Genomic DNA, 23,032 nt, shown 5'->3' on the forward strand with positions numbered 1-23,032 from the left:
TTCATATCATGGTATTCATTTACAGGGTATCGCTAGAGTAGGTCACCCACTCAGCAGCTCTCTGGATGTGATCTGACGTCGCTTGAGTTTGTTTCTTGACTTTGCAGTTGCAGTTGCATAAGCCAACTTTGGTGTCGACGTCCGCGCCAGTTTCGACTGCATAATCAGCGAGTGAGCAGAAGAAATGCAGAGGCTGTCCCCCCCCCCCAGTTGGGGCGCCCGTTGTGTGGCTTTGCAGTGCAATAGTCAAATGCCCCCAAGCCACTGCATAGCCGGCAGCTATCGGACGGTTACTGTTAGTTAGACAACTTGCTTCGACTAGCTGCAGCTGCCAGAGTGCCAGAGTGACAGGGGGCTGCGGAGGGGGCGTGGGCATGCGGTTGGGGGCTACTCTTTTGGAGCAGCGCGTGGCAATGTGTGGCTTCGCTCCCTCGTCGACGGGCGTCCGCCTCGGCTTCTAATGCTTCTTCAATTTCTGGCCAAACGAGTTACTGCTGCCTGCAGCTCGGCTGCATTCGCCCATCGCCGGTTGCTGCTTCTTGTTATTCCACTTTTTCCACTTGACTGTCAGTTAGCCGCTTCTCTGCTCGTACCATCCTCCCTCCTCTCATCCCTCTCTCTCTCTCTCTCTCTCTCTCTCGCAGTCCAGTTGTCGGCTTATTTGCCAACCTGGTTAGCAGCAAATCCATTGCATTTCTTTTCTGTTTCTATGCTATTGAACTCCTGCTAAGTTTTCCGCTAAATCAGTTTGCTACGAGACGTCGACAACGCTGCGCGCAAGAAACTAAACTCTATTCAATGGCTAAATAAATAGAATTTCGAAATTGCCAAAGTGAAAAAGTTCTATTACATAGAGAAAGAAGTCTCTGGTGTATTTCATTGTGTGTGTGAGAACTGTGCCTTTTGTGTTTCGATTGTAGATAAAAAGCTCGTCTACTTGAATATTGTGACATCTCTTATCGCTAGCCCGAGAGAGCTAGATATCTAGCGGGGAATATATATATGATTCATATGGGCATAAATCATTTATAGAATATTTTGATGATGATTTTGATTCCAGTGAATAAGACTTGTTCTGCACTTAAGTTTTGATGATAGATAGAGAGAGAGAGAGAGGGGGGAGTATAGCATAGTATTGGAAGCTGCCAATCTTTAACTCCATCAAGAAATTCGTGATCTTTAAACAAAAAAATTGATTTCAGAGAATATTTAGGTATAACCATCGAGAATACAACAGATTTCATAATAACATCCGAGAAATTATTTTTAAAATTTTGAAAATAAAGAGAGGAAAAATGAAATGAGAAAGAGATGGCTTGTTAAGCTTAGGTATTTGGAGCTATTAAATCAATAATATATGAGTCAAGAACAAAATTTACTTTGTAGAACTGTTCTGATATACAGATAATTTTATATAGACTAAAAATTATTGCTTTGAGCTTTACATATTAATGAAATAATATAATATCTAAGACGCAGATTAAACGAGTTTGGATAGTATAGAATGATGGGATTAAAAAGAGTTGAGCTTAAAGAGCTCAAAACAGAATAAAATGAATCAGACGCAAAAATTCCACTGAATCTTTTAGATGTACAAAATTAATCTTTGCAGAGTTTTAAATTATAGAGAAAAAATATAAAAAATATCAAACGATAAGCTTCTACAGCTGGATTGATAAACTGCTTTCAACCCAAGCAAACATCATAATTGAACTAATTATCTAGGAAAGCCACATTCTATAAGCAATTAGGCATAGTTGGGTCTCTTGGTTAATTAGGGTAAAGGCTTCAGTTTCCTGCGACTCTAGAAGCGCTTAAGCCTGGACAAGACTTGCTATAACCAGTTTGAATGGAGAGACAGAGATATAGAGACAGAGTGAGACCCTCTCTCGCAAAGACTCTAGATAAAATATAAGTAGAAAGAGAAAGAAATCTAGTTGATGTCCATAATGGGGGCAATTGAACGAGAAACGACAAGCGACGCAGTCATTCAATTTTCACTGTACGACCGAAGAAATGTCCATTTGATGACAGCCATATGGTAACACGGTAACACGCATTGCATTGCGCTAGCGAACGAGGCTGCTGGAGCCTGGGCAGACACACATCAACAGCCAGTTAGCGGATGGGAGGGAGGGGGGAGACATGGAGCAATGGAGCTTGGAGACAACATGCAACGTCAATTCACACGCTTTACTTTAATTGCCTGGCTATCAGGCAGTAGTCTGGCCTGCTGGAGAGAACGAGAGATGAGAAACTGGATGCACTAAACCCGTTTGCATTTGCCTAGCCCGTAGGACTTTTTGGCCCCACACTGTCCGAATCAAACGTTCACATCAGCCAATCCAATTGCAACGACCCAAATTCACAATTTCATATGCTTATTTATCTTTTCTTTTTTTTTTTTGGTAAATCAGACTTCCCGTTTGGTAGACTTGCATATTGCATAAACATTTGATTTACATGCGATTTCGGCGTTTTCCGTATGCAGCTAAAGCTGATCGAGCTAATATTTGTGAATGCCAAAAGAGTTTACTTTGGATGAGAACTGCTAAAGATAAGACTGATCTAGTATTTTGTTTAGAGGAGATAATATATTTTGTATACCCTAAGCTCTCTAAATATGGGATATAAGGCTATAATAAACTTTTGAGAATTTTAATAATAGGCAGAAGGCGTAACAGACCGCCTCTTGATCACATCTGCAGGCTTAATCTATTCAGCAATGTTCGTCTCTACCTCCGTCCATATGAACGCATCGATCCCGTAAACCACAAAAGCTTTAGACTGCAATTTGAATTCTATACCCGTGTATAGCATAAATAGCAAGAATTAATTATTCTTTTTTCGATAGCTCCGCGTAAAATTTCTTAATATCGATAAATGTCGAGCTCATAAACTAAAAAAAGCTAAAGAGTCGACTTAAAGACTTATTCCACACTATATATAATTATTATAAATATATTTGATAAGCAATAACATTTCCTTATCGATGAAAATCGATAAATTGATATAATTAATTTAATTACAGCTCTTGTTATACGTAACGAGACGTTAGAGATTTTAAAATCACTTTGCATTTCCGTACAATAAAATCATTATTGTTTTTATCGTCCTTACATATACATACGATACATATCGTACATATCGCATACATATGTATGCGTAGAGTACAGGGTATCTCCTAGTGCAGCAGTCTGCGCTAAAGTTTATTCTTAGTTGTGCATCTCCCTTTTCGTCTTCCATTTTATATATAGGAAAAAAGCTTGCTAAATCGCAATGAGTCAGTAAATTGTTTAGCTCTACCTTTAATATTTTGTTGTCTTACACCTGCTGCACGCTCGTGGCACACAGCTGGCGGCTGAGCTGTTGTAATCTGTGGCAGGCGGCGGTTAGCCCAGCTAGTTGCATGTTAAGCCAAGCCAAGTCACTGGCCACTGGCCACTGGCCACGAGTTGGCCCACTCGGCAAAGTGTGCCAATAAATCATGAAATGTGACGAGCCAGCGACCATTCAGGTAGCCGCCGCAGCTACCTTTGCGATGTTGAGAATAGCCGTGGATTTCCTATATGTAGGACGTGCTACCTGCTCGAGCAGGTATTATGAAACTCTCCATTGGAAACATTTTTGCTGAATTATTGGATGCGATTGAGTATCGGGTGTATTGAACTCGCCTTAAAATGCGTTTTCAAATTTTCGGTTGTATATAATTTGAGGAACGAGGTCTTTAACCTAAGCGCATGAAATCCTTAGAAACATGGACGAAAATAGTTTAAAATAGACAGGAATTATGCTGCCTTAAGTGCAGCGTGCTCCCCACGCGTTATGCCTCAGAGATGCTGATTAATTCAAGAGGCTGGAGCTGTGGAGTCTACGAAGTGTCTAACGGAGCTATATAAATAGAGAGAGATAATGGAGGGGTAGAGAGTGAGAGAGATATATATGATGATTAGTTCAAGAAGCTGAAGTCAACAAAGTGTCTAGCGGAGCTCTAAAAATAGTCAGAGGTTGAGCAAGAGAAAGAGAGAGAGAGGGTAAGTGAGGGAGTGTGTGTGTGAGAGAGAGAGAGAGAGAGATCTGCTGATTAGTGCCAGAAACTAGAGCTGTACTTGGAGGAAGGAAGTGTCTAAATATGGAGGGATTGACGAAGAGAGAGAGGGAGAGAGACAGAGACAGAGAGAGGTGGTAAGTGAGGGAGTGTGTGTGACAGAGATACAGAGAGAGATGCTGATTATTTCAAGAAGCTGTAGCTGGAGCATAAGGAAGTGCCTAAATAGGGAGAGATTGATAAAGAGAGAGAGATAGAGAGAAAGATATATAGAGAGGGGATAGGTGACGCAGTCTCATAGAGAGAGAGAGAGATATGCTGATTATTTCAAGAAACTGAAGTTGGAGCATAAGGAAGAGTCTAAACAGAGAGAGGTTGGGTCGCGAGGGGAAAGCTGTTGCATTTGTTTATTCGAGTTGCCTTACCCTTGAAATGCCATTGCCGATGACAATAAACAGATTTCCCAGCGCTGCCTGCGCGTAGCGCCCAATTATGTGTTCGACTAGTTAAAAGTCGTTGAGATAGCATTTCACAGGCCGATGCAATGGCATTGTTATGGCCACATCTGCTGTTGAGGGTGCTGTTTATGCGGCATATGCTGCTTGCTGCCTGTTGCCCCGCCAGCTGTCCGTCCGTCCATCCGTCCAACCATCGTTCGTCTATTTGCCTGCCCTGCCCTGCCTCGGCACAATTCAGTTTTAGTTGCACATTGCACTTGGTCGCGCTCACATCGTCTCTCTATCTCACTCGGAGTCTCTCTGGGTTGTGGCAAGAAAGTGAAATTTGTTTGTTGGATCGCGTGTGGCTGCCTCGTAACAATAGCCCTTATTAGTTAATTGTCGAGCGTGTTGGAGGGAAAAGCTACATTTCGTTGCATCTCAATTGATCCAAAATGGTAGCCGGAAGTGCGGGCAGCCGCAACATTCAAAGCAATCCATTTCAGCTTTCGTTTTCGGTAAGACCCACAATATTCAAGTAGAGCTCTTATCTAAGGCTAAACGGTCTTTTGACGCCTCGTCTCCGGGTAGAGGCTGTCGAAATGATTGACTTTAAGCAGAATCCGTTCAAAATGCGCCTGCCAGGAGCAGCAGGAGGCGAGAGTCGCCTCAGTCGCAGTTGCCTGCGTGCACGCCTAGTCTTTCGCTGGAAGAGCTGGGTAAAGCCAAGAGTTGGATTTAAATAACTATAAAAACAAATATAAAAATTATATTTAAAATATATCTAAATATATTCCATATTAATAACGGTTATTTCCTTCGGCAGGCCGAGCTAACAGATGTGCTGCGCAAGCGTCGAAATAGGCCCGATGCCTCGGACGAGGATCTGGGCCTGCCGCGCAGCCCCGTCTCGCCGCAGCGTCATGCGGCCGCCGGGCAGAGCCGCAAGGTGGCTGGCTATCAGCCACGCGAGGTGTCCTCCCTGAGCCTGCTGAGCGTCAACAGCACCGATGGCGAGGACAGCAGCCAAGGCCATAGGCAGCACGCGGACAACGGGCTCGGTTCGGTGGTGCTGCGCGAGCGACAGGAGGAGGACGACGACGTGGATGCCGTGGGCGTGGAGCGACATCGGCTCTCGCATGCTGCGGCCAAACACAAAATGGCCATACGGCCCATGAAGAAGATGCCCACGCGGCAGCACAGAAGGACGCTAGAGGTAAGTCAGCAGAGAATGAATATATATGTATGTATATGATATATCCCCTAAGTAAACCCGACCATAAATAATATATATGACTTTCTTTCTAGACTTCAATACCTGAGGCCAACGAGGAGCTAATTAAGCTGCAGCTGACTCAGGCGCCCAATCCCAGCTTGCGGGCTGTTAAGGGTAAGCATAAATAACATTGCCAATTGAGTAACAGTAGCTAATGCTCGCTCTTTGCAGAAATGGATCTTAAAACAAAGACGCGCTCTCTACCTCCGGGCAGCTCGCTGTCTGCCACCACAACAGCCACTGCCAACAGTAGCAACAACACCACCAACACCACCAGCAGCAGCAGGAGCCACTCCAAGACAATCGAGCAGAAGAGCTCAACGATTACGAATATCAGCAGCAGCAGCAGCAGCAGCGAGCGAACAACATCCTCGTCCACATCCACATCCACGTCGTCCTCCCAGGCGTTTGGGCTGCGTGCGCTCACCTTTAAGGCGGCCAATGCGCTGTTCGATGGGCGTGGCGAGTCGTCAACGGATGGCGATGATGTGACCACAGCCACAGCCACAACGGAGTCCAGCGAACACGGATTTCTGCGTCGGCTCATGCAGCGCAACTCGAAGCGCAGCATTGCGCGTGCCAACGATGGCCTGGAGGATGTGGACACCAGCCACCAGAATCTGGCCAAGAAACTGCAGATCTCGACCTCCTGCCTGGAGGCAACGGCGCGTGAGCCGGTGCCGCTGCCCAGCAAATCGCGCAGCGCCACCTCACACGAGCAGAACATACAGGAGACGCGGCAGATCATCAAGCGCGAGATTCATAACGAGGGCAAGCACGGACTCAACGCACTGGTCAGCAACTACGGTGTCCAGCCGCAGCCGCCCACCGCCGTGAAGCCCAAGTCGGGGCCAGCGGCGCGCCAGCGTTACCTGCCCAAGGAGCTGGGCGCTGGCCTGGACAAGCCGCTGCCGACGAGCGACAGCGACGTCACCAATCTGCTGTCCAAGAGCTCGCGCGGCAACGACACCTTCCAGTCGACGGCCCTGGTGCGGGAGCAGGCGCAGCTCAGAGCGGAGGCCAGCACAACGCACTTCGAGCGCAAGCCACGCATTGTCGGGCTGAGCGCGTTCCAGCAGAAGCTGTCGCGGTCCAGCGACTCGATGGGCCAGCACTCGAGCTCCTCGAACTCGCTGGAGACCAGCACGGACGAGCCCTCGCCGCTGTACTACGAGGAGAAGCAGCGCAAGACGGTCGAGAAATCGCGCAGTTTTCGCAACTATCAGGAGGAGCGCCACGTGGCCAACGAGTCGGCAGCGATGCACAACAATATGCCCAGCCTGCCGGATCTATCGATCAGCTTCCGTGTGCCGCCCGCCTACTACAAGCAGCAGCAGCAGCAGCAGCTGCAGCAGCAGCAGGAGTCGCCTCGTTCACCCATGTCGCCCATATCACCGAATGGCAAGTGCGTCTCGTTGGGCTTTGAGATCAACGACAATAAGCTGCTGCAGGCGCGAGCCGAGTCCACGGGCAAGCTGGCCAGTGGGCAGGCGAAGGTCTCGCCACAGCGCAGCTCCACGCTGCTGGTGCCCAGTCCGGGCCCGGCGAACATCTCGGAGATCGAGCAGAACATCGATCTGATTGTCAAGTCGCCGATGGTCAGTTTGCTGCGCAAATCCGGCGCAGTTGGGGAGCAGAAGTCGCCGCAACGTCCCAAGGTGCTGGAGCTGAAGCAGACGACGACATCCAGCATTGCCCTGGGCTCGCCCGGCAAGGAGGCAGTCCAGTGCGCTAGTCCAGTGACCAAGAGCCCACCAAGCACGCCCAGCAAGGGCGCGCCACGCAATACGAAAAATGAGGCAGAGCCCGAGTTTATGAAGATCCAGCTGAATCGTGTCGATCCGGCACAGCTGCACAGCAAGGCCAATCATCTGGTGCTGGCCAAGAATGTCAAATTGTCGCCAGCCACGCCCACTGAGCGCAGCCAGAGCAGCGACGATCTGTCCATGCGACGCCTCAGCGCCGAGAGCGCAAGCAGCATTCACATAGTCGAGCGTCCCACGAAGCCGCTCAGCAGTGCCAACAACAGTCCCGCCAGTCCCGCCCAGCCGTCACCCAGTATTAGCCAGCCAGCACCAGCCGAGCTGCGGCTGGCCAAGCAGCAGCGGGCCGCCAGCGCCAGCAGCCTGCGCGCCAGCTATGTCAGCAGCAGCAGCAGCTGCAGCTGCAGCGGCGGCAGCAGCGAGCTGCTCGCGACGCCCGGCACACCAAAGAGCAGTGGGACGAGGCCAACGGCGGAGGCTGTGGAGCAGGAGAAGGCCAATGGCAATGCCAATCGGCTCTCGCTGGAGGAGCGCAAGCGTCTGTTTCTCAATGAGGAGAAGTCGCAGGCGGAGCGCAAGTTGACGGAGCGCAAGAAGCTGATTGGCGAGGCCACGCCCCCAGTTACGCCCACCACACCAGTGACGCCCAGTGGGCCGGATGCCAGCAATGGCAATGGCAATGGCGTGGTGCTGCGCAAGAAATCCTTTGCCAGCATCAATGGCAATAGCAATGCTAATGCCAATGCTAATGCTAATGCCAATGTGAATGGCAATGCGAACTCAACGGGCCAGGAGGATGCCACGCCGGAGCTGATGAAGGTCTTTGCACGTCGTTCACTCAAGGTGAAGGATGATGATGTGGTGGCCATGGCTCAGGTGGCCGTGGCGAATCACAAGAAGATGTGCAATGGCAGCCAGAGCGTCGATAGCGATAAGGAGAACCAGTCGAACAGCGAGGAGAAGCTGGACAAGCTGACGCCCAACAATGAGCCGACGAAGCTGGTCCAGTCGAACAGTCATGCACATGGCCACGCCCACAGCCACACTCACGCCCAGGCGCCCGGCAGCAATCGCAGCACTGTGGCGGATTTTCGCAATCTCAATAACAACAACAACAACAACAACAACAACAATGTGCAGTCGGCGCCACAGAAGTTGTCCAATCTGCCGCCCATAAAGGTGAGCAATGCGCGCAATGCCACAGTCAACAGCAACAACATTAGCAACATCAGCAACAGCAACAACATCGGCAACAGCAGCAACAACAAAAACAACATCAACAAGGCCAACAATGCCAGCAGCAAGCCGGCAAGCGAGCGCTACTCACTGCAGCTGAAGCCAGCAACAACAGCAATAACAACAGCAGCAGCAGCAGCGGCAGCAGCAACAATTGTCGCAACAGATACAGATGCCACGCCCACCAAGCCCATAGAGCGCTCCGCAACAGTGGGCGAATTTAAGGGCATTCACCAGCGACGTGCAGAGTGGGAGCAGCGTGTGAAGGAGGCGCTCAAATAAACCACTGTTAGCCTAACAGTGGCGACGACAGAGTGAGCGCTGTTAACTAACAGAATCGCGGTACCTGCTGTTGATGCTCTGTTATCTAGTGATGCTCTCTAGTAGTAGTGTAAACGAATACAACTCTAAAGCAAACGACAACAACTAATGACTAAAAAGAAGTAGAGAAAAGAAACACAAAAGAAAAAGAACAAAAAAAGAAGAGTTAGACAAGGAAAGGACAAGAATAATAATATTAATATTAATCATGTTAGTACATATTAAACGAGTTGGCTGTTTGAGCCCATCCAAAGAAACGAGTTGCGTCTTCGATCGATCTTCAAAATGATTAGTTTGTTTGGCTTACCGTTAATATATAGTTTTTGCGTTTCATTTGTGTTAGTGCACGTCAAAATCTTATATAAAAAAAAATAATAATAATAAATAAAATAAAAAATTAAAATGTAATTGAAAACTAGAACAGACAACTTGAAGGACTGTGAGTTAAATTTACAAATAATAATAGTAATTCCTTATGATATTCTACGAACAGCTCTGATCTTGATTTGCTGTAAAGCTGATATTCTCCCTCTCTCTCTAACTAACTATCTATCTAATGTAAGCAACTTAATGTGTAGACAAATGCGAGCTTTTGAACAGGATCAATTTCCGTAACAACTCTAATAATATCTGTAATAGCATTTAATCTATTATTTTCATAGCAATATAAAAAAAAAAAAAAAAAAACTAAAAAACTTAAAACGATATATATACATAATTGTGAAAAAAATCTTTTTTGGGCTTTGTAAACCTTATGAAAAACTGTTCAAGTTTGTGTAAATTCTATATATACATATATATATATATATATAGTTATCAACTATTGAGCGCATATAATATACTGACAAATATGAGATATATCTATATATATATACAATCAAATTTAATTAACCTGTACGCTCGCGGAGCATCTATTTCAACATATACAAATAAAAACGAAATACTTGAATGTTAAACAACGGAAATCAATTTACAAGTGTTTTCATCTTTTACTAGCTTTTAAGTCTAACTCTAGGGTTGAGCTCACGCCTGTGCCGTTTATAACTGGGCATGTTTTCTGTAGAGCTTTTTTTGAGACTCTTCCGGTTCTATTAACAGTTGACTTTGCTTGACCTCAGAATTCAAGTTCTTAAATAGATCCCAAGTCGGCGTACTTACTCAGTTAGCATATGAAGAGAACTATCTTACTATATAATCTTAAAGGTAAGTACTATATCTTTCTATATCTAAATATATATCTATAATATAAAAAGCGTCTAGGTTGCTTATATGATTTAGCAAATATATGTATGTATATTCCCTGATGTTTGCATATAAATAAATACCATTTAACTTAATTGAACTATTAGTTAGTAGTTAACTACATGAAAATTTATATCATATTATGAATGTATGACAATTCATTGCTGTCTCGGATATCATAATTTAAATACATAATTGATATATCTATATATCGTTTGTATATTTCTAGGCAAACTAGTTGCTTTCATCATAAAATATTGCCGAATTTCCCCTCTCTGTGTTTTGAAAAGCAAATAATTGTTTTGCTAAAATTTGGCGCAGCTTTCCAAAAATATAAAATATAAATAAATAAACAAAATTATAAAAAAAAAAGATGCAAACGTGAAAATGAATGCCAAATTTTTGGAAACTTTAGCTTTAGTGATGTTGGGAATATGATTTAATAATTTATTTATTTTTTTTTTTTTTAACTTTATCAGTCTTATAAAGAGAATGAAATCTTAAGCTCTCTGACAAAAATGCATATAGATTTATTTATTTTTAAAATCCCCATTTCAGCCATCTACTTACTTTTCCTCATATACATACATACATATATTCTGCGCTTTTGCTATTCACATATTTTTGCAGCTTTGCAAAAATTGCAATTAGAATAAAAAGCCTTGATGTCCGATCAAGTTGCCATGGAAAAGAGATGCCAAATGCAATGAGTTTAATTATTTTTGGTTTATGGTGGGAGTATAAGTCTATATATAATATAATTTATATATATATAAATATATTTGTACAAATTTTGTTAAAGCACAAAAAATAAATGAGGAAAAATTGGAATTCATTAGTGTCAAGCGCTGAATAAATGAGAAAAACCAGAATAAATATATAAATAACAATTTGTAGTTTGGCTTATATATTAGTTAAATACATACATACATACTTTATATGTATATGTATGCATAGACAGAATTTACGCATTAGCTTTCATGGGAATATAATTTAAATAATTTGATGATGATGATGATTCACAATAACTCGGGTTTAATTAGCTAAGAAGCTGGCATCGCCAACTGGACTCCTGCTCATAGCTGCTAAAGTCAGTTCAAGTTCATTTTGGCAAATTTACTTAATCCGTCTTATTCCTGCTTGCTGTTGACAAGAAATGCCGATGGCCAGAAAGAAAGAATAACAAAAACAAAAACAAAATAAATAATAAGTAGAGACAGCAACAAATCGTTAAGAGATCGTTTGGAGCAACAGCTAAGCGCCGCACGGCCAGCCGATGACCTCATGGATGGCCCATGCCATCCATTGACGGTGTCGTCACAGCTGTGCTCGCTCGTTCGCATCGCCGAGATTCGACACAGAACGCTGGGTGCCTTCATTAGTTTGAGTTTAAATCAAGAACGAGACGGACGGCAGCGATCCGAGAAATCTGTGCGCTCATTGAGTTTAAAATAATACGAATATGTGCTAGCCAACCAAGCAAGCGCATGGACTAGCCGAGAGCGTGAGCGTGAAGAGTGTCATGTGTTGAAATTATAGCAGCTAAGAAAGTACATATACTAAATAAGTAAATATATATATATATACAAATAGATATATATTTGGTGAAATCATGCAAACACAACAAACTGCAACTCCGAGCACTCCGCCGCCGTCGCGTCGCTCCAATCGGCCGCCGCGCATCAACATTCACAATATACAGAACAACTATGGCACCTCTCCGGTACCGCCAAGTGCTCAGCTGCACACCTCAATGACCAACTACACGGCTCCCAATTGGCCGCCCATGTCGAATCCCTTTGGCCCTGGGAACTTCATGACCAAAGGCTACGAGGGCTTCCTTGATCTCACAAAGTCCGGCCTGAGTTTTGGCGAGAAATTCACCTTCTCGATGTACAACAAGTTCAGCAAGTGGTCCAGACGATGGTTCACACACATGTTTCTGCTGATAATACTCGCCCTCTACAACATTGGTGGGGCAAAACTATTTCAAACTGTCGAACGTAAGTGGAGATGATGAAGGATGAAAGGCATATGAAAGTGGATCTGTGATAGTCAAGTGAATCAGATCATAGACAGAAATGTATAAATGATCCCCAGAATAGTTGATCTTTTATAGTGAAGTAGGTGTGAAGATCTTTAACTACATGGGTGATCTGTGATATGCTAAAAATATAAAAGTAAAGATTAATTATTAATAATCTATAGATAAGTATCATTGATCAATGATCTTTGATCGTCAAGCTAATTGGATTACAATTAACTTACATATATACATATGTATATGATTAGCATTATTCAAATAGAGCAGATTAGATGATCTCTGAGAGTCAATTAGATTAAAGTCCCTCAATATAGGAAACGAATATATGATCATGTTCTGAGCATAGATCTAATATAGATCTGAATATATAAATATAACAATATATGAATATATGTAAAATATTGTCTCTGATAATCAGATCTATGCTCAAAACATCCGTGATCTTCAAGATTATCAGAGAAATTGGATGACCTTAAATATTCATTGACCTCAGAGTAAATCTGATCTATGATAGACAAAAGGGGTAGGAAAGCATATATCAAACAGAAGAGAGATTTTCAAAGAGATCAGTGTACTAAATTAATGATCTCGTGACGTAAAGGAGCTGAAATAGAAAAGAAAATCAAAGTAATTTATACTCAATTAATAATAACAGATAAAAGTACTTCATTGATAATCTCTGATCTGATCTAAGTAAATGATCTCAAATATATCAATAGCCGAAATACCTCGGCATCTTTCAGGAGATGAACCAGTCACGTCCGCATAAACAATCTTTTCGATGATTTGTTTGCTTATCAAGCACTTAAGCAATTGTTTTGAGAATAGTCTAACCAAACCAGGAACTAAGGAAAATATACAAATAAAGCTGTTTCTATGGCAACATGCTGGATCGTAAAATTCATACTCGATTCAAACTGAATTCGATGTCTTGGAACAATATATATATATATATATAGATACATATATACAAAGATAGGTAATTAAGTCAACGAGCGCTGGAAAGGCTATAAAACAATGAAGCATGCATATGTATATATATATATATGTATTTTATATACAAATACATAGCTCTAGAGGTATATGAATCATGGAGAATCGTCGCTAGGGCTGAGAAAGTTGTTTGGCATAAACAATTGGCCAAGAAGATGATTAATTTTAAGCAAGAGCAGCACAATAATTGCAGCTAATCGATTGAGGGAAATGATTTTCAGATAGGATTTCATTTGAAATGCATATTTTGTTTATGACTGCAGAGCTTAAGTCAGAAAATGCGTTCGGAAATCTTTGATATAAATATAAGTGACTATAAAATGCAGATAATAGAATCTATGTAGTACTTTAATGTCTCAATTTAGTTAGTCTATGAGATAATGTTTTCTTCTGTCTACAAGGCGTAATGTATACTATGTGGATGAATATGAGTTCTTATTTAGTTTCACTTATCAGTTGTCAAAACCTAGTATTTACTTAACTAATTAAGCCTAGAAATAATCAGTGAAATACTCTTTTAGGATAATGAAATGGACAATTGATATAATGAGTCATTATTCAAAATCTCATTATTAATCATATTATCATTTTAGATGATTGATAATGAGTAAATTTCCTTTAAAGATCCCTTCCATTCTCTTAATTTCAATTTATCTATTGCTAAAATTAGCATAACACAAAATATGTTTAGGTTTTTTTTTAGGAAAAATCATTAGGATGTCATAAAATTATTATATGAACCTCTGCATGCGGTTTGACAAAAACTTATTTCATTTACTGGGAAAATATATGTAGAATTCTGTATAAAAATCAATAAGTTCAATGAGCTTTATGCATTTATATTTACCTGCACAAAATATTAACATTAAAATAAATATGCCAAAAGTATATGCACATTAAAATAGACATTTTGGACCCCATAGCAAAAGTATATAAATGTATATCGTATATATAAATACATTTATATATTCTGAAAGAGCATTAACAGCACATTTTTCTTACCTAGAAATTCGTTATGAAAATCATTTATTTTTGGAGAAATGCAGCATTACGTATCTTTGACCCCATATATAACTTAAATATATATTTATGTGCATATTCTGGGTCGGTGCTAAGGCGATCTAGTATTTCTTGTCTTTTATACGGCATTCTGAAAAGCGAAGAATTTAGGCAGCTATGCGAGGAAGTATCATATTATTATTATTATGAGACATTATTATATGAATAACCTTTGCTTATTTTATTTATTTTAAATATAAAAATGAGCTCTGTTTTCAATTTATAATTTATTTAAAAAATATAAGCTAAGTTTTTTATTATACTCCATAAACTTCTTTTTACTAACATATTCATCTCTTTTACAGATGGTCCAGCGGAACTGGAAATAATGACAGCGCAATATCAAAAGCGAGCATTCTTCAGGCAGCTCTTGGACTTGGCCAACACAACAATTACGTATAATGTAGGCATGACAATTGAAATTCATGAAACATGTTAATTGAAATGTTGGTATTCAGAACACAGATCACTGGGATGGCTATGTCAATAATATACTGAACTCGAATAAGGAAGCTGTGGAGTCGCTGCTGCGCTCGAATTTGTCCACAGACGAGGAAGCTAGAAGAAACAATCCTTGGTCCTTTTGGAATGCCATGGTATACAGCTGTACGGTCTATACGACAATAGGTGAGTGAATAAGAGCTATATATTTGAATAGGTGATGGTAAGATAGGGAGTAATGTTGTCAACTAGAAGATAATCCAAAACCTAGTTATAATAGCCTAGGCTATATAATTACATTAATGTTTAAGAATGTTTTATGGTTATTTCTAAAATACGATTCAAGAAACCCGAATTTTTTTATGAGATTGCCTGAAGCTCCGATTTTTTATATGAGTTTTCAGAGGATCTATACGTATAGACCTCTTTGACTTGTCGAAAATCCACGTCTCTGTACGAAGAGTCGAACAGACGAACGGAAATACATACGATGGAACTGGAACATACGGACAGGCAGATGGATAGATGACAAACTCAAGGATAGGTACTTGGGCGGAGAGCCAGACAGGTTAAGGGAACAAAAGAACGGACGGACAGCCAATGGTAGACAATAAATAGATTGTTGAGCAGGCAGATAGACTCAAAGACAAGCACATAGACGGACGGACGTACTCAATAGTCAGGCGGACTGACAAACAGTCAGGCGGACAGCAACGACTCTTGACTCGGATCAAAAATATATATGGCGCCAGTCACGTCCTCCCCTGTCTATTACACACATCTTAATAAAAGACATAAAAGACACGAATTCGCAATTTAAATGAGTTTAGGATATAAATAAATTTTAGTCATAGGAAATTATCATTAAGAAAAAATTTGTCACAATTATTATATATAGACATTTATTTATTTTACTATTTGCACGTTGTGCTGTTCATATATTAAGACCTATTTTAAAAAACTGTCTAAGTTGTTAAGTATTTACAAGAGACAAACATATATAGGTAGCATATATATATATGAAAATATTTATGTATATTTTAAAGAACGTGTCAACATTTTGTGCTAAAAGTATGTGACACAAAAAAAAAATAGAAGAAATGGAAATAGTTTTCGTTTGCGAAAGTACCTCACATACACATGTTATTTATATAGAAAAGAATAGAGCTATATATATAGAGGATATATATTTATCGTCTGTTCTTGCGTACGAATTTGAAGCAGATTTAAATTGTCTTGAGAATTTTTGGAAAAGTGTCATCGTTCTTAAAAAACATCTCAAAAAAAAAAAAAAAAAAAACACAGACAGTACAAAATTCCAAGGAATCATTGCTTTCACTCAATCAAACATATATATAATATTAATATATATATAAATCTGTCTTTCACTTAACATTTCATATGCCAAAAATACATTTCGAAAATTTTAATTTTTTTATTGAAACTCTGGCAAATCAAAATAAACACACGCACACACACACACACATACACGCACACAGCAAAGTGTTTATTGTGAATTCGAACCGTCATCGGCTTGGCTGGCAAATATATAAATTATATTACGTATACGCCACGTGTGGTCGGAGTGGAGCACGTCTATCAAGTGTGTGCTAATTTCGATACGCAGCCAAAGTATGTGGCCAAATTGCTTGGACAATAAATGCTTTAAGCATTTGGGCCATGTTTACGAGTGCCAAACAAAAAATTTATTTACGAATGTCCGTCCGAGATGACGTCACAAGTTCTGTTGATCGTTGAGTGAATCGAATGAATTAATAAATTCAATTTTCCATTTTCAATTTTCATTTGAATTTTCGCACAGCATTTTATGCACAGCCATAGTCATTAGCCATTTGCTATATCTTTGAAAATTGAGTTCGATTTTATTGAATTTGAAAACACAGAAAAAAGCATTTATGGGGCGAAGAGCTGCGGAGAACGGAAATCGTAAGGCGGAAGGAAATATCAGTCTAGAGCATGAATGAAATCACGGAGTTAAGATAAACAAAGCGTAGAAATAGTAAGGCTGGTAATAATATTCATTACCTATATACATATGTATATGGTCTATGTGGTATATGAATATGGGATATACAGTGTATATAGGGTTTATTTGGTATATAATCTAACTGCAAAGGAACCATACTAAAGTTTTAATACTAGTATAAAAGTTGCTAATATTTATATATTTCCATTACAAAAGGATTTATATAGGTCATATGGAATATATGGGTATCACTCCAACAAATTAATTATCCTTAAAATGTCACCCAGTGCAAATTATTAGCAGTTGCTTAATTAGATTTCAGTGCTTCTCCAACTTTTGCTTTGTTATAGACAATATAACCTAATATTAATAGTTCTTTATATAAAGAGTTGATTCTTCAAACGTTAACCACATTCCATTCTGTCCACTCCCGTTGCTGCATAATCATAAATTCCTTACCAAATACAAAAATTATTTATTGCCCGTACTTCCATCCGCCCCTAGAGACTCATAATCTTAATTATTAAATATATTTATCTGCGTATCCACCTCAGACACGTTATAAAAATTTGATGAGCACTTAAAATAAAACCAAAAATATGTTATTAAATTTTCATTATTAGTTTACACACGCCAACACAAAACTGATCAAGTTTGGTAAACAAAATTTCATAGTTTTACTTGATTTTTGCGTCAAGTTGTTTTCCAGTATAGAATGAAAATTTCTAGTTATGAAACAAATATGAGTTTTCCGCATTTTAAACAACTTAAAAATGATTTATGACTTGTCGCAACTTAAAAATGATTTACATTATAGAATCTATAATTTATGTGTAGCTAGTTATTGCCTGCAAATTATGTACCTTCCAAAAATTTTAAAAATCTTTTTAAAGAGAATTTAAAAGAAATATTTTTGGCCAAAGAATATTTGACGAATGACTATAGAATTAACTTAAAAAAAAATAAATAAATAAATAAATAATAAATAAATATTATTAACAGTCTTTAATAATGTTAATTTAGCATTTGCTACACACAAAAAGCGTATTATGAAAGTCCTAATGAAACGGCACGTACTGTATGCATGTGTATGTATTATTTTAGCGCTGCCTGTTCGTGATTTGGCTGCCAGCATAAAAAGCAAAAAGCTTTCAAAGCGCTTTCCTACAGTCGTGGCATAAATAGTGTGCAGAGTGCTAACAAATTTGTATGAATTGCTAGAAATACATATTGTTATTAGCAGCAAATGTATTTATGATTGATACAATAAACAGTTATATATATAAATATATATGTGCAAAGCTATATATAGTATATATATACATGGTATATAGTCAGCCGGATAAACAGCTGATGCTCCAAGTTGTTCAAGTTTTGATTTTGAAAAATGTATACAAGATTTTGTATTTTGAATATTTGTTCCGGCTGCTGCTCAGGCAGTTGGAAGCCAGACGACGTCGTAGCCGAGTGCGCGAGCTGTGAATACAATAGACGTGCGCTATATAGAGGATTTATTTTTGAATATATATATCAGAAATATGCATAATCAGCTACAGATATATACATATGTGAAATGAAATATGTAATAAATATCTGCATTAGAGTTGTGAGTGAATTCAGTTATTGAGCAGCCAAAGCCAAAGAGTTTTGCACGCAAAAGTGATATAATTACAATTTGAAACAATTTTCCATTTGGTCAGTTGAAAATAAATATGAATGCCTAGTCTCTATGTTAAAAATAGAGCCATGGTATAGAGACTAAGCAAGAGTGAGAGTGAGAGAGAGAGACAGATAGAGAGAGAGCAGAGAGTGAGTAAATTGGCATAATTAATAAGAAACTGGAGCACGGAAAATGGAAAATGCTGTGAAACTGCGGCATCGCCGACGCATGCCACGCAATCAGCGGGAGCAGACGCCGGATGCCAACAGCCGGCCGCCAGTGCAGCTGGAGCGGGATGCCGGCTGGGATCGGGATCGGGATCGGGATCGGGATCGGGATCGGGATCGGAATCGGGATGAGGATCGGGCACAGCATGTCTGCATGCAGATACGTCCGCCCGGCTCGGCGATGTCCGCGCACGAGAGCAAAATACTGCGCAGGCGGGACAAAAGTTTTGCGGGTGCGGCGGCGCGCAGTCAGTCGCAGCCGCGCGAGGCGGAGAAGCTGAGCAGTCCGGATGCGCATCAGCTGATCAAGCAGCATCGCAGCCTGTCCTCGCCGCGCCACAAGGACGAGTCCAGCGAGAGCGAGCTGACAGGCAGCTCGCAGTCCTACAGAGCGCAGCAGCAACAGCAGCAGCAGCAGCAGCGGCAGCGGCTTGGTGATGACTCGCTGAGCCGCCTGGAGCAGAATATGCTGCGCTTCGAGGAGGAGCGACGGCGCTTCGAGGCGGAGAAGCGCCTGTTCGAGCGGGAGCGGCGGGAGCACAAGCTGCGCCATCGCCAGCAGCTGGACCACGAGGAGCGCAAACGGCTGCTGCAGAACTATCGCAAGATCAGCGATAGTTTTCAGCTGCCCCAGGACGAGGAGGAGCGCCGTCGCCTCGTGCAGAGTCTGCGACTGCAGCGCAACGAGGCGCCCGCGGTGCGGCTGCGCAATCGCAGCAGCGGCTACGAGGAGTCCTCCACGCAGTTCAGCTCCTCCGATGCGGACACCGCTGAGGAGCAGCTCACGCGGCGCAAGACGACGGCACAGCCCATGGCCATGCCTGGTTATATAGCAGCGCCCATACGCGGAGCACCACCACCACCACCCACCACGCAGCAGGCACCACCAAAGCCACCTGAGCGCCGCTCCGTAAGCCGCAACAGCTCCCTGTCGCCCGTGCGTCCACAGCGCCGCTCGAAGACGCCGGAGCCGCGCAGCATCGAGGCGGAGCACTTGAACCGGAAGACCGAATACGTGGAGGTGGGCGAAACAGTCGTCGATTCTCCGGTGAAGGTGAAGCTCAGCGAGGAGCAGCAGCGCGAGGAGCTGCGTCGCGCCTATGTGGAGGCAGCCGAGCGCGCAGCAGCGGCAGAGGCAGCGCTGGCCAGGAGTCTGGCCACGCAGGAGAAGGTGAAGCGCAGCAATAGCCTGAGAGCGCACGAGCCTGAAGCCAGGCCGGAATCTAAGCGCAGCTCCAGTCTGGAGCGACCAAAGAGAACAAAGCGTGAGGCCAGCCTCGAGAGGCCCAAGCTGGTGGAGAAGCAGGCGATAGTTCCACAAGACGATGAACAGCCTCCAGTGGAGGCAGACACAAAGGAAGAGCTGCCCATCCTTACAGAAGTGAAGAAGCCTCCTGCTCTGCTCAAGCGTCTGGGCAACCTATTCAGGAGTAAGCCACGTGTGGATAAAACGCAAACTGTGATTCCCGCAGAGACAGCCTCGGGTTTGGCCTCTGCTTCGGTGAAGTCGAGGTCTCTGCTGGGTCATCTGCGCCTGGAGGCGGCACACGAATGGCGGCGCCTCAAGCTGGATTACCCTGTGCGCATGGCCGAGATGCGATTGCTGAGGAATCAGTGTATAGCTCACTTCATTCTGCTAATCCTGCTGCTGGGCTTTGGCGGTCTCATGTTCCGCTACACGGAGGGCATGTCCGAGGACATTTACAAGTGCGAGGTGCGCAAGGTGAAGCGTGACTTCATTGACAATCTCTGGACAGTCAGCCACAACATGAGGTACCCGAATCCCCTCTCTTCCCCTTCTCCAGTTACTGCATTTAATCTTTGTTTCGATCTGTTGCCAGAGAGGATGACTGGAAGTCCTTGGCGCGCCATAAGCTGCGCACCTTCGAGGATGAGCTCAATACGCTGGCCGAGCTGGGCTTGCGTCGCTTTCCGGGCCAAAAGTCGTTCAACTTTGTCAATTGCTTTATATACTGCTGGACTGTGGTCACAACCATAGGTAACCGGGGCTACAATCAAGGGAGGGGGGGAAGGAAGCTAGAGAAGATGAAGGGTTTACTTAAGCAAATATTACAGAGGAGATATGAGCATTGCAATAAGATGGAATGCTCAGCAGGCTGTGTCAAGGCTTATATATGTATATGTCGCATGCATATGTATATGTACTTGTATAGGTATAGGTACATGTTTGTCTAAGCCTGTCTAAGGAAAGATTTGAATTGACTTGATATTCTTGCAAACAAATATTTCTAATTTTCACATTGTTTTTTCTTCTTATTACAATTCATTTATAAATTCTATTTTTCTTTCTATATATTTTAAATTTTTTATATATTCTGTATTAAATTTAAAATTTAATATTTGAAATTTCATATCATATTTTATTTACTTTATTAGTATTTTTTTTTTATTATATATTTCAGAGATTATTTTTATATTTTATAATTATATTTTCTTTTGTATATTTTATTTTTCGATTTTATTTTTATTTTATTTCATATTTTATATTTTATATTTTATATTTTATATTTTATATTTTATATTTTATATTTTATATTTTATATTTTATATTTTATATTTTATATTGTATATATTATATCAAATTTTATATGTATATTGCATTTAAAAAAATTATATTTAAGTAAAAGTTAATATTTGTATTTAATATATATATTATACTTAATTATCACAACACTTATCTATCGATTTACTCTTTTCAGGCTACGGTCACATAACTCCCAAGACACAAGTGGGACGCGGTCTGACGATCATCTATGCGATCATCGGTATTCCAATGTTCCTGATCGTCCTGGCTGATTTGGGCAAACTGTTTACGCGCAGCGTGAAGTTCCTGTGGGCGTATGTGAGGCGGGTCTATTACACCCGGTCGTGTCGTCAAATACGCAGGCAGCAGCAGGTGCGGGATGCGATGACGGGATTCAATACGGTCTACGATCTGGCCATACGTCGTCCGAGCATGTTCTTCGGCATGACGGAGGCAACGGCTGCGGAACTGGAGTCGCAGGGCGAGGGCGACGCAGAGGCGGGCAAATCACTGGGCACCTCCCACCCGGAAACACCGACGTCCCCATATCTGGAAACCTTCGAAGTGGACGACGAATTCAATCTGCCCATATCGGTGGCCACGATGCTACTGATTGTCTACATCCTGCTGGGCAGCGCCGGCTACACGTTCATCGAGAGCGATTGGAGCTTCTTCGGTTCGTTCTACTTCGTTTTCATCTCGATGTCAACGATTGGCTTCGGCGACCTGGTGCCAGCGAATCCATTCTATGTGATGGTCAGCATGATCTATCTGATCTTCGGCCTCGCGCTGACCTCCATGTTCATCAATGTGGTCCAGATTAAGCTCAGCGATCACTTCAAACGAGCCAGTGCCAAGGTGGGCGCCACCATTGGCATGAACATGGCGAGTGAGTTTGGGGACGGATCCCAGGTGAAGACGCCGTCGGAGTTTGCATCGGTGCATGGCTCACGCCTGGGTCCCATCGAGGAGGATAGCCACGAGACATCGGCCAATGGAGCAGCTAATCCCAATACCAATTCCACCCCACCGCTCACATCGATATTGCGTCCGCCACGCCCCCTGTCGCCAGCAACAGTTCCACTGGACACGCCGCCTCCATTGTTGCCCCGACAACAACCACAACAACAAACGCCGCCTCCACCGTCCGAAGGAGAAGCAAAGAAGAAGTATAGATTTTTCTAAGCATAAAGATTGATCACGAGAGTCTTACATAACCTGAAAATGACAAGAAAGAAACTGCATACGAATTATTTAAATACATTATGAAGATCTATTTATTTGCTTATCTAATTTATAATTTAGTGTAATATTATTTATAATAAATAAAAGAAAATCTCTGTTGACAAAGAAATTGGGTATTTCTTGAAGATGTTTTATTATATTTTTATTTTTTATACGTCAATATATATCCTTAATCCATTTTTATAGTTCTGCATTAAATGGATTCAGTGTTTCCATTTCTATAATTAAATCTCAATGTTTAACAAACTGTATGCAAATGCCAGTTGACAATTACTTAGAAGCGATAATCTTGAATGAAGACATTTGTGATGCGAATATCCTCAAATGTATCTCAACTGGAGTAAGCAGCTTTTACAGTTGGCAAGCCAAGACGATTTGCATCAGATACTTGCGTTAAATGACATTTATGCAGACACACACACACACTCACAAACAACCACATGCACACGCATACGCACAGCAACAAAAATTCCATAGTTCCCTTTCGAATATGTTGGTAGGAAGCAAT

The 23,032-nt window shown here is 41.9% G+C and overlaps 2 protein-coding genes across 6 annotated transcripts in view; both read left to right on the top strand.

Annotated features, from left to right (window-relative positions):
• LOC6580163 (serine-rich adhesin for platelets) overlaps positions 1 to 10,050 on the top strand; it is a 41,461-nt gene extending 31,411 nt beyond the window's left edge. For 3 of the 4 annotated variants that reach the window (XM_002005987.4, XM_032729566.2, XM_044010475.1), the window contains 3 exons: positions 5,312 to 5,701; positions 5,794 to 5,875; positions 5,933 to 10,050. In XM_002005987.4, coding sequence (XP_002006023.2) covers positions 5,312 to 5,701; positions 5,794 to 5,875; positions 5,933 to 9,042 — 3,582 coding nt within the window. In that variant the 3' untranslated portion in view covers positions 9,043 to 10,050. Of the gene's footprint in view, positions 1 to 4,748; positions 5,004 to 5,311; positions 5,702 to 5,793; positions 5,876 to 5,932 lie in introns of those variants that run through there. The other variant, XM_032729567.2, reaches the window with a different exon arrangement.
• A 1,644-nt stretch (positions 10,051 to 11,694) lies between these two features.
• On the top strand, positions 11,695 to 22,538 carry LOC6580165 (TWiK family of potassium channels protein 7). 2 transcript variants are annotated; one of them, XM_015164125.3, is made up of 4 exons: positions 11,695 to 12,326; positions 14,725 to 14,822; positions 14,878 to 15,046; positions 21,455 to 22,538. In XM_015164125.3, exons 1-4 carry the CDS (start codon positions 11,936 to 11,938, stop codon positions 22,462 to 22,464), a joined length of 1,668 nt encoding a protein of 555 aa, XP_015019611.1. In that variant the 5' UTR covers positions 11,695 to 11,935; the 3' UTR covers positions 22,465 to 22,538. The 2 variants fall into 2 exon arrangements, with proteins under 2 accessions (XP_015019611.1, XP_002006025.1); XM_002005989.4 differs by lacking the exons at positions 11,695 to 12,326; positions 14,725 to 14,822; positions 14,878 to 15,046 and adding exons at positions 18,278 to 20,507; positions 20,576 to 20,733.
• Positions 22,539 to 23,032: the final 494 nt, after the last annotated feature.

This window comes from Drosophila mojavensis, unplaced genomic scaffold (genome assembly GCF_018153725.1).
Source record: "Drosophila mojavensis isolate 15081-1352.22 unplaced genomic scaffold, ASM1815372v1 contig_80, whole genome shotgun sequence".
NCBI lineage: Eukaryota > Metazoa > Arthropoda > Insecta > Diptera > Drosophilidae > Drosophila > Drosophila mojavensis.